Source organism: Fusarium tjaetaba (assembly GCF_013396195.1).
Source record: "Fusarium tjaetaba strain NRRL 66243 chromosome Unknown NRRL66243_c0000109, whole genome shotgun sequence".
Lineage (NCBI taxonomy): Eukaryota > Fungi > Ascomycota > Sordariomycetes > Hypocreales > Nectriaceae > Fusarium > Fusarium tjaetaba.
The window spans coordinates 604,670-617,260 of record NW_023501305.1 but is presented as its reverse complement, the minus strand read 5'-3'; the positions used below and the strand labels follow the sequence as shown (position 1 = coordinate 617,260).

The following is a 12,591-nucleotide window of genomic DNA, read 5'->3' as shown; positions in this document are numbered from 1 at the left end:
TGTGACTTCTCTCACTGAATCTCAACTCAGGCGCTATAATTGGGGTATAAAAAAGGGTATGAATTAGAGGTGAGACCTCGGAGCTTCAACAGCTTGAGCAGTGAAGCACAAGAGAAAAGAAGCAAGAGAACCAAAGGACCCTGAGGAGACAAGGGCTTTTGTTCAGCAAGAAAACGTAAGTCTAGCCCTCAAAACTGGAGACCGGCTTGAGAATGGAGTCAGACGATGGAACTGAAGACACGATCTTCGTGGGTCGACCAACAATTTTTTTTTTATCTGGGGATGCCTTGACTTTTTGAACCCATCTTTATTTTTTTTTTTGCCTCCAGGGAGTGTTACACTAGAGTTTAGAAGGGGGCGTGCATGGTTCATTATCTACAGAGGCATGTAGATTGGTCTGTTGGTTCAATTAAACCCCAGACTAGGTAGCTTGGCCAATGTTTGTTCAGACGACGATCTTTTTTGAGGAGGTGAGCACGAGGACAAGAACGAGAACAAGGATGTCGAGGGATCTGGATTCTGGACTGTGAGCTTATCAGTTGGGGTCCATATATTTCGGAGATGCCTTTACATCTACTCAGTATTGGTGTTGCACGATCGGAAGAATAGAGATGCACTACATTATTGTACTGCAACTGTAACTGTAACACAGATGTACCTCTTCTCATTGACTCTTTCATCCTCTATATCTCAGTATCCTTCTGTAACTGAAGCCCTCTATCTCTTTGTATGTATGTATCTTCATCCTCTGAGAGTATCTACAGTCGCCACCCCCCGGCCTAAACCTCGGCGTGTACTATCCCTAATCTAGAAGGTTGCTGGAACGTTTGCAAAAGCTCAGGTTCGTCTTCTCCACTGACGTAGTCCCCACAAACGGACAAGACGCTCGTTATTGGCATAGCTCGGAGGTCCCTTTGCCCACCACCCGCTCTCTCATTGCCCAATCAGACCCAATTGCTCGATTCATTACAGGGAACTTGTGTAGCTTGGCCTTCTCGGTCGACCATTTGGATATTGTTCCCCGGGCTGTATCTGATACAGACTTGACCCTATCTATGCTTACCCAAGATAAGAGTGTTGGTATGTAAGAGCTGATATCTGTCTAAATGTCTAGACCTCAAGACCAAGCCTGTTTCTTGTCTGAATCTCCGATCTCTCTCCACCCAAAGCCACACCCGTTCTCTAAATCCAAATCCAAATTCAGTTTTACCTTTACACTCCGAAATGGCACTATCACTCTTTAGGTAGGTCATTCTCTTCTTGGCTTACAGCTCCAAAAGAGCCGCCCGCCTCGTTATGTAACAACAACAACCACTCATCTCCTCTTGTCACTAACCCCCAGCTTGTTACTTGAGCTTATCGACATGCATAGACAGGGATTCTGATAGCCTACCTCTCCCTTTCCCCAGCTTCAGCTAACGCCGGGCCCCCTTCCCCTCCCCTTCACACCATCTTCCGAGGGCCTGGGGTATGGTATGTATCTGCAAATAATACTGTAGCACACACACGCACACATGTCAGCGAGATAGACATGGATCAACTCCTTCGTCTCCTTCCGTGAAAGATATAGTCGTTTTGCATGTCGCAGTGATTGTCGGCCATCTCCGTTGATATCTCGGTCTGGCCCGCCCGTCACCCTCTATCAAAGACGACCGTTGTCTTGGGTTTGACACTGACAGTGACACTTCCCCTCAATTTCGAGAGTGCATGCACTGTTAATCTGGATCTACTTCATCTTTCGTTAATCTGCTAATCGCTTCTCTCCATACATCACATGTCTATTTTGTCCTTGCCTTATATGGCATCTCCCTATCTCCCTTCCTCTCCTCTGCTCTTCCATCCCAACTTTGCCGAGTTGCACTTCGCATGTGAGATCACGATGACCTCTTTTTGACTTTGGCGACACTGATAACAGGCTATCCCACTCTCGCTCCCGAGTGTCGCGCCAGCCTTGACTACTCCGATTCATTACAACAAACTAAACCAACCGTTAACGATAGCATCACCTTGTCCTCTCCCGATACCGTCTCTCTCGCCGGTTCATCGGCCCAAAACAATCTGTCTGGCCGATGTGCCATTACTAAGCGCAGCCGAGAGAGAGCGACGGCCCGGCCTCATTCGCGGTTATCTCGGTCGCTACAGTTCGTGTAAATAAGCTTGATATGTCGCGTCGGGACTGGCCGTGTATGTCAAAGACGACCATCGCATCTCGTCTCGGCTCTTTATCCGCTCAATCTCCCTTTCAGACGATGAACTTCGAAGTGCTAAGATATGCTTTCCTGGATCAACGAGTGTCAATTCGCAGGCGTGATGGAATCGGACGTAGTGACCAATATGCTTGGACAGCGCCAGTTTGACCGCGCATCTCGGCGGCCTCTCACATGCTGGCCGCTTCGTTGATGTGTCATGGATTGGACCTGTTTAGGCATTCCGATCCGTCACAATTGTAAACATCGCGATGCTTCATTCATGTACCTCGTGTTCTTATTAAATACAATCTGTCAATACTCCAAACTCCATCGCACTACTGCCTATTACAACAACAGCCCTCATACAATGTATCCTCCTTTTACTCTCCACTTCTAAACCTCCTATTAAACTCTTCAACCGCAACCCCAATCATCTTGTACAAGAATCCCCTCTCACTGCCCTCGCCAATAGGAATAAACGGCCCATTAGCTCCTCCCCTCAAAGCCAGGCTCACACCCGTCCGCTCCTTTGCGATGGTCTGGACATCCTTCAGAGGGACGTCCCACTCGCTCGTCAGACGTCGCGATCGGATCAGCAAGATCCGAGCATATGTGACCATGACGACCATATCTTCCTTGGGTAGCTCGAGATGTCCAATGTACTGCTCGTCAAAGTATCGCCCGTTGTCAACTTGCTTCAGCCAGTATTGGCCGAGAGCTTCCCGCGGGTTGTAAGGGCGCACGATGCCATCTTGTGGAATGTATCGTGGATATCGTGTGCGATCCAATTCTTGACCGTCAAACACTGTTGTTGTGTTGCGAATACCCTCACTGACATTGCTTGCCATGTCAAGTACACCAACCGCCGGCTTGGTAGCCAGTCCAATCATGCCCTTACCGACACCCTTGAAGAAGCCTAGAGCACCCTCCTGTTCGGCGCCCTCTAGGGGCTTGCGTGCAAGGCCACCAACGCCTGACGCAACACTTGTGATGAAGCTGTTCGCGCCAGCAGTCACACCGTACAAGGCATGCTTTGGCCTGTTGCGAGCTCTTGTGATACGACGGCGATCCTGGAATTGTTTGTCCAGTGACGCCGCGGCAAGTCCCTTACTGAGACTGCCTGTAAACTTGGAGAAACTGTCACTGAAGCCAAACACCGTCTTCTTGGCAAATGAAGCGGCACCCTTGGCGATGCCCAGACCAAACTCTTCTGGCTTATCCGACAAGATCAAGCCCTGGTACGGTTCGTAGAACACGTCTGTCACACCCGACGAGATACTGTTGAACAGACCCACAGGGTTTCCGAGGAAATCGGCAGATCCCAGAATCTTGTGGATCTGATACATCACCTCCTGGCTGTAGTGGCTGGAGAAGTTCTGGATAAGTACCGCTGTAGTCACTCTCACGTTGTCCAGAATAAGCGCATTGAACCGAAGTGGTGCGTCGTTGACGTTTCCGACAGCCATGGTCATGACGTTCAAGAAGAACATGATGGGGTTGCGCGATGAAGTCTTGTCCTCAGCATTGACACGTTCTGTGCGCATGAAACTCAAGTTGAGCTGCATGGGCTGGATGTTGAGAACCTCAAAGTAGATATCTTGACCAGCTGGCTGGCCTGATGGCTCAGGAATGTCAAGATCCTCGTCGCACAGCTTGCCAGAAGCGTCAACCTCTGTCCAGCTAGCACCAGGCACGTTTGAGAAGTCAAGCAAAGCAAACACAAAGTCCTCGTCCAGATCAATGGTCATTTCCTGCAGCAGAATGGTCGCGTATTTGACATACAGCACACCATACGAATCGTCCTTGACACGACTGACCATGGCGTGCAGCGATGGATGAGCCTCAACCTCCTGCGCCTTCTTAGGCACAACGCTGGGGTAAAGGACCATTGGGAAGATGCCACCATACAATTGATTGTCAATCTGGATCCACTTGATAGCCATCGAGATGGTCTGGATCAAAGGCGAGTCGCTGTATCGCAGTTGGACATCGCGGAAAGTCAAGTAGGCAAGTTCCTTCATTTGAGCGTTCACCAGGGAAACACCAATACCGGCCAGCTTGAGTTGCGCGCGGAATGTAGCACCTGTATCTTGATCCTTGACCTCGAAAGCCTCAGGGCCGGTATTGGTCCTAGCCAATGCCTTGGGCTTGTACATACTCTTGCTGGCTCGGAAGTTGCTGAGAATCAGGGTCTGCTTCGGTCCATCGGCAGCAACGTTGATGTCGACAATCTTGGGAGCCCCAGATGAAGTATGGAACTTCATCGGGATCTGGTTACCAATCTCAGCCAGCTTGACATGGCGCTCCTTACCATTCGCAGATATGATAATCTCGCGGAACTTGGCAGCAGGGAAATCCCATGCATATGGCATGATGCTGCGAGGAGGGAGGCGATATCTTATCAAGCGCCATCCACTGCGGTCCTCATCGCCATCTTCGTCAACACTGGGATTGGCTTGCCAGAACATGAACTCGACATCACTCTCGTTGCGCATCGAGTATGGCCAGTTCTTCTTCTCCATGCTGAGGTTCAAGAAGACTGTAGAGTTCTCCATCAGAACCTCGACCTTGACAAGGTTCTGTCGCTGTCCTGCCTTGGCGATCTTGACATAAGTTGTACCAATGTCCGCAATATTGAATGGAGATGTCCATTGGTTGTTGACGCCAGGATAACAGAGACACAATTGCTTGACCTTGGACTTTTGCATGAAGTGCAGAGGCTGCAGAGCACCATCGCTAAGAGTGAGATAGCCAGAGGAGCTCGATTCTCGAACAAGAATCTCTCCATCCATCTTATTGTGTAGAACGAAACGAGGAGCAATCGTAACAACCTTGGTGAGCTTGTACTTGCCTTCACCAGACTCGACAGTAACGCCAACATGAATCTCCTTATCCTTAGTTGCCGAATTCAACACAACCTCAGTGGTACTGCCGATAGCGTCGAAACTTTGAGGCTTGCTCCATTCCGAGTCGGCAATCTTGAGAAGAGCTCGATTTCGGTGGTCATCATTGCCATACGAAAACATGAAGGGCAGAGCCTTAGGTCGCTCTCTATCAGATGTATCCATAAGAGGGAATTGGCCCGCCGCTGGTTTGGCTTGTTGCAAGAAGCTCTTGGCGCGGACCTGGACGTCGACGCCAGTCTTATTTAACACAACGTACGGGCTGAACACCGTGATCTTGGAAGCACCTCCACTGTTAGGGATCTTGAAGTGATGCAGTGAAAGATGTAGTGGCAGTCCCTTGTCATCCTTGACCACAAGCTTGTACTCCTTGCGAAACTCTTCATTCGTGCCTGAGTTGATGATAGCAAAATCGCTCGCCTTGAACACTGTATCTTGCATGTCGACGCTGAGGAGCAGAAGATGTGAAAGTTCAACAACATGGACGGGGCTGACACCTCCCTTTCGTAAGAAGTTGGTCCAGTCTTTCTTGGTGTTCTTATCATAAATGCGATACTTAAAGTCGTATGGAAGCAGATTCTCGAGCGTGACTGGTGCAGAGAGCTTGACCTTCATGTATGGGTATTGCCTGCATTTGTCAGTATCGTTGCATCCATCGGGGGTAAGAAAACTCACTTCGTCAATGGGTTGCCCTTGTCAAAACGGGCATGGACCTGGAAGTAGAACGGATCGCCATTCTCCCCCTTACACACAACCTGCTTGGTAGGCCTCTTAAGCATGTCTCTCCAGAACAGATGGTCGGTACTCCACTGATAGCCGAAACCACCATCCGGTCGGATAATGACTTGCTTCTCAAACACCGCACCCACAGGAGCGGGTCGAGCGTCACCAGGGTCAATCTTCTCAATTTTGAGCAGGTGGCCTTCCTGTACATCAAAGATACCGAGCTCGACTGGGATCTCTGTAGCATTTTCCACGAGGAGTGGAGATCTGAAGGTCACATACTTGATGTTATCGGTGCCCAATTCGACCTCAACACAGAGACGATGGAGAACATCAGCCTTGGGGCGGAGACCATACAGGGATTCTCCTTCTCGGTTGATTCTCACGTTCTTAACAGGATCGAAACCACTGCCCTCCAACTGAATAGAGACATAGTTCTGGTTCGATTCAGTGAGGAGGTTCTCACGCATCTTCTCCCAATGCTCAAAACTCCAGGGGGCTTCCTTGCCATCCTCCAAGCGGAGATTGATAGGCTCGTCGCTGGTAGGACTCTTAGAGTGCACGACAACATCGAAGCCAGTGTAGTTTCGGATGCGGTAAGGTGATTCAACGCCACGTGGCTTGTCCAGCACATCCTCATTGGATGTAAGGTACTGGTACGTCTTGGAACCTAGAGCAATTGAAGCAGTCGTAATGGTCACATCGAAGACTTTCTTGGAAGCGACATCGACGGACAACAGTCCTGAGATAGGATCCTTGGCTACCCCGAAGCCAACTTGCCATGGCTCGAGAAGAGGTTCCCAACTGGACTTGGCAAAGTTGTAGACATTGGTGTACATGTCAATGGCAGTCTCAGCCTTGAGGTTCGACGACCAATTCTCAGCTGAAGCAGTAAAGTTCTTGATGCCCAAGTCAAGGATCGGAAGTTCGTGTACGTCACCAATGAGAACAACACGGATGCCATCCACAGTTGCGGACAGCGTCTCGTAGTTCTTTTGGGCAACTTGCTCTGGAGTTTTCCCCTTGTTATCGGGCTGGGTAACAGCGTGAGAAGTTGCCGTCACCTTGCTTCGTCCAGCGATGGTAGACTGGCCTCGTCCACTGGCAGATCGTTGCTTCATCCCAGCGTGGCGCAGTTCTCTTGCCTTCTGCTCAGCAGGAGTCTCTTTAATTTGTTTAGGCTCATTGCCAGACAGCTCGCCCGCTCTGGTAACAATCCGACTAACAAGGAGGATATCGCGGAGTGATACTCGCAAGACAAGTGGTTCAATGTCCACGTGGATGTCGGTAGTTTGAGGCTTGGAGCTATCCATGCTCAATTGGACTGAAAAGTCATCAATGATGCGAAGACGAGACGTCTCGAACTTGTCCATTCTACACAGGAACATGCCGATTTCGGAAATCTGGAAGGTCAAGGCATGCTGTTTTGAGAGAAGCATCTGTCGAATAGACAGGACAATCGCCTCGGAGCTTGATGTCAAGGGATTGGCGATCAGAATGACCTGTGCGTCAACGAGGTTGACGCGGAAAGCAATGCTCATCGCAGACTCCTTCTTCTCTTGTTTTTGAGTGACCTCTCCGCTCTGTTGTCGTGAGATTTGTGACCGGGGACGCGAGGCGTTACCGGCATAAGAGACTTGCATGGACTCGGTGTCGGATTCGTCAGGTGTCGTCTCAGCGATACTCTCGTCATCCATTGGGCTACCCTCGTCAACTGCCAAGGCTGCCGTGGCGAATCCCCCGATAGCGAAGAGATAGTCGAGAGCAAAGATCACTCGTGGACTATCGATGGTAGCCATGGCAATCAAGCTCTTTTCCTTGCCGCCGGACATCGTGACGCTGGCCATCAGTTGTTGAACGTCCTTGTTCATCGATGACATGATGCGGCGGAATTTGTTTGTCTCCCGTGGTCGACTATCATAGATCGTGAAAGATCGGATAAGTAGCTCTGCCTCAAGTGAACCATCGGAGAGCATCCTCGTCTTGACCTTTGTGTCATCGAGCGAGAATCGAGACAGGCTGCACCTCGCAATGTCGTGAACGGGCTCATTCTCCGGTGCATTGATCAATTCGAGACCAATAGTGTTGACTCGGAAAACAAGGTCAAGTTTAGTCCATTCTTTGTCAACGGAGCCAAGCTCAGGCCCAAGATCAATCAGGCTCTGGTCTTCGCCAGACTTGTCATCGCTGTTGATTGTGCGAGCGCGCTGTAGAGTACCCTCGTCAACGGCCTTGGCAGCCTCTTCTTCGTTGTCGTTACCTTCGCCGGCAAATGCTGCAGGCACAGACCTGGAGATCTCTAGAAGGAACTTGACTTGGTACTGAGTGAGTCGTAGATTAAAGTCAGACATCGTTCCTTCTATTTCGGTCTCTGGTCTCTTGACACCAGACTTGTGCTCAGCATATGTGATGTTGAAGCCGAGGTCGACATGGTCAATCATCTCGAGCTCCTCTGAATCTCCACCGGCGTAGTGGAAGTCAGAGGTGAGCCTGATGTTGCGAATACCAGCAGACAACTTCATGGCAATATCGGAGTTCTCGCTGTCGTCCAGAGGGGTGAATTTGTTCTGAGCGTAGATCTCACCAAGGTAGGCAGTGATGACATCTCTCTCAGTCTGACCTGGCTGTTGCACTCGAGGGAACACAACGATGGGAGTGTTGACAACAACGTCGAACTTGAAGCGACTTGGGCTCTGTTGTAACTGATTGGCCTGGTTCATAGCAGCTTGGCGTGCGGCATTATAAAGAGCCTGCATCTTGCCAAACTTGACCAAGAAGTCAATGATCTTGCGGAATGGCTCCTCCACAAAGTTTACCTTGACGGAACCAGCACGGAGGAAGACCGAGCTGTCATACCCTGGGTAGGCCTTAGGGTTGGAAGAGTCGAAAGTCTCGTAACGGAAGTCTGCCAAGTCATCCCCCTGGATGGTCACGAGCTTTCGAAGGTGTGAATCCTCAGAGACGCCGAGATTGACGTCGTCAACGAGCGAAAGATCGCCAAGTCGAGCCGAAATACGCATAGTCTTGCCTCGGAGGAAGATGCCGGCGTCAGCCTTGTTGAAGGACAACGTAGCGAGACGGATTCCATCGTTATTGAGGATCAGCCTAATACTCTTCAAGTCAACCTTGACGCGAATAGATCCTGTGTTGGAGTTTACGGAGGGCGCATTGACGACCGCTACAGCAGTATCAACGCTTTCCGAATCGTCGTCGTCATCCATTATAGCCTTGTTATTATTCGACTCGTCTTCGTTATTCGTAAAAGTGATGAGGATAAAGTCCAGTAGCGTGAGCAGTGTCTTTCGGGTAACGACCAAGTTGATTGTGGATATGACAGCGTTGATATTGGTCTCTACTCCCTCGTACACGGGCATGAACTCGGGAGACAAGGGGTTGACCTTGACAAACTTGACGTGAACCAAGCTGCGGCCCTCTTTGAGATCCTCACTGTCACCAGACGAGATTATCGACTTGAATTCAGCAGATGGGTTGTCCACAAAGTCATCGACGGTGACTGAGCCAAGTGAAACATCAGCTACCATGTCGAAGGGTCTGGTGTAAAACTCCAGGTCGAATCTCTCGGCCACTAATTCGACAAGCAATGCATCAGGCTTCTGTCCATCAGGATCACTTCGGTAAAGTGAACCCTTGAGGGTATCAACCTTGAACTTGAACTCAAAGATACGTTGCTGAACTCGGAGTTGCTCAGCATCACCGCCATCTGGAGCATCCTCAAAATCATCGTCGTCTTCATCCATATCTTCAAGCACGACAGCGGATTCCGATTGCATAAATGGGAAAGGAGTGGACTGTCTTCGCTCGCGTTGAGACTTTCTTCGTGATCGGTTGGATGAGTTGCTCTTAAGACGGGGACGAGATGGCTCCTTGCGTTCCTCCAATCTTGGTGCAGGCCCGCCAAACTTGGGAATAGCCACATCAATAACCTTCATGAGATTCTTATACTTGGTGTCGGAGACGGTGGCGTGAAGCATTGGCAGATGTCCCGAGACCTTGAACTTGGTCAAATTGGGAGCCTTTGGTAGAATGGAGGTCTCGACAATGAAGTCCACATTGATTCGCTCAACAACATGGAGATGAGCTTCATCTGTCTTCTCGACCAATTGAGCTTTGGTGTCCTCAACTGAGGGTCCGATGAGGACTTGGGTCGATGTCAGCTTGACAATAAACTTGTCGTACATGACAGACTCGAGTCGCTTGAGATCTTCGTCGCTGTATGCCTGCTTTTGTTTCGACTGGATCTCCTTCATTGTGCTTTGGTCTACCAGTTCACTGTTGACGTGGATGTGACCAGCGTCTACAATCAAACATGTAGAGTTCTCGGTGGTGATGCTGACAGGCACAATGATCAGAGGTGCTTGAAGATCCAACTCAGCATTGATCGTCTTGTGCTCCTCCAGGGCGAACTCGAGACCCGCTCGAGTCTGCTCACGAATGCTCTCAACAGTCGCACCAGCACTCTCCATGAGGGCGGTGATAGACTCCATGTGACGCTCAGGCGGTCTGAAGAAGTCGGCGATACCAACAACAAAGTTGGGGTTCCAGATAACCTCAAGAGGCTTCATCTTTCCGACAACGGCAATATCACCCTCACGCTCGATGGGGTTCTGCTCAAACTCAAACTGGAAGAAAGGGTCTTCCTCTGGCTGCTCGAGTTCGGCCAACGACAGTCGCTTACGCTGCTTGTCAGTCGGTGCATCCTTGACTCGGACAATCTCAGGGTAGACTGAGTCTGGTGTTGTGCCATCGTTGACGCGAAGGCCACCAAGGCTGACATTAGCAAGCACTGAGTCCTTTCTCTGTAGCATCTTGGCTTTGAACACATCAAAGTGCAGACTGAGGAGGTCCGCTGCGTGATCGTGAGGGCTCTTCTTGAGTGTGAAGCTACCTGTGCTAAGGGACGTCTCGATGCACATCTTGATAGCCTCACGAGGGACATCGACTTCATCGGCGATAGCGTTCTTCTCGTCCCAATCGATGGCCTCATAGAGTTCTTGTCGCTGCTCCTCGGTCATCTGTGTGTTCTCTTCATTCTGTTCAATCTTCTCTTGAGGCTTCGAGCCCCAGACCCACGAAATCCAGCCTTGCTGTTGCTGTTGCTGTTGTTGGGGTTGGTTCTTGAGAGCTTCAGCATTCTCCTTCTTGAGCTGGTTGCGGGCCAAGGATCGCCAGAATCGCAGATCCTCGTATGTAAGCTTCCATTCGAGAGCATTGATCTCATCAGTTTCCTCGGCAGACATCTGATGGCCTTGTTTTCTCTTCTTGAACAGCTCGATATATCGTTTTCGATCGTCTCGCCGCTCGCGGAAGTAGTCCCATGACCATTTACGGTTGCGTTCGTGAATCTTCGATAACACAGCGTTACCTGCAAACTCGAGCCAAGCACGGGGATCTTCCTTGGGTCGGACATTCTTTGGTTGTAGGCGCTTGTATTCTTGGTGTCGAACGAAGTAATGGAATAAATCGACCATCATCAAAGCATCTCGATATTGGTCGTCATCGAGAACAAGACCAATTTCCTCGAAAAGTAAGTTGGCCTTGAACTTGGGTACCTTGATATCTCCCGACTTGTCGAGCTCGATCTTTGCTTGGCCATTGACGGGCCTGAGGATGAACTGATGGTTTGCATTCTCTTGCGCGTCTTTGCCAATCATTTCTCTAAACTTTGCTACCATTTCATCATGTGGCATTAATTCTTCCGAAGAGGTTGAAGCTTCTCGGCCAGTTCCGAGAAGAGTGGAATCGGTATTCCAGTACACAGCCAAAGCACCCAAGGTAGCCAGCTTGTGGGTGACTGTGTTAGAGTCTTGGATAAAAGTAGGCTTCCACTGACCATCAGTACTGACGGCACTGAACTCCTCAAGAGTGACACCAAGGGCGAATGGGTGCCCTGGTGCTGAGATAGAGTCTTCGTATCGAATGTGTATGTTCTTGACCGTGACTTGGAGATTGTCCACGATCTTTGTCACCAGGCTCTGTGTAAAACTCTGGCTCTTCTTCTGCTCCTCCTGACTTAAGCCTTCCTGGTTCCTCTCCTTGAGCAACTCAGCACTGTCAAGCTTCTCCATCTTGAGGCGCTGTTTCCTGCGATCTTCCTCGTCCTGATCATACTCAGCCTCTTCCTTCGGGCTGGCAAGAAGAAAGACATCCTGGATAAAGACCTTGACAGGTGCACCGCGCAGGTTTGACCAGGGAATGACGAGTGTAAGCTCGCCGAGGTGACCCTCCATGACATTTATGGGAAGCTTGAGCTGGTCAAGTGCCTCGCGGCGCAGCTCGAGGTTGCGGAGCTTGACATCGCCGGACCAGATACCGACTTTCAACTGGGTTGGGTCGAAGTTCTTGACATACATGCCCAGGAACCGGTTAAGCAGGCCAGCGACGAGACCTTCGAGCATTCTGGCGGTGTTGTGGCCGTAACCCGGGCCGGGGAGGGAAAGGTAGGGTTCGTGTTATTTGTTTTATCGAGGACTCATCTGTCGGCGTGTGGCTATTGACACGGGTGCCATGCGAGGCTCGATCGGTGAAGCGACTGCTATCCTCGGGCATGAACGTGTGTGAGGTCTAGGACTTTGTAGAGCGGGGTTATACTCGAGGCAGTATCGAAGGGATTTCCCCTTGAGGTTTTGGGTGGAATAGAGGGGAAAAGCGGGATTCGGTGGATGAGGGTATTATCGATTATGCCTCTGGAGTAACAAAAGATGGACGAAACTCGGTGATGGAGGAGATATTGAAAAGGTGGGTTTCGTGTCGGGCTG

General features: G+C 50.3%; 1 protein-coding gene across 1 annotated transcript; it reads right to left on the bottom strand.

Annotated features, from left to right (window-relative positions):
* Positions 1 to 2,569: 2,569 nt before the first annotated feature.
* On the bottom strand, positions 2,570 to 12,231 carry FTJAE_5802 (uncharacterized protein; the record flags this gene model as incomplete). The annotated part of the gene is made up of 2 exons (XM_037352349.1): positions 2,570 to 5,720; positions 5,768 to 12,231. The coding sequence occupies 2 exons, from the start codon at positions 12,229 to 12,231 to the stop codon at positions 2,570 to 2,572; spliced, it is 9,615 nt and encodes a 3,204-aa protein (XP_037207295.1).
* Positions 12,232 to 12,591: the final 360 nt, after the last annotated feature.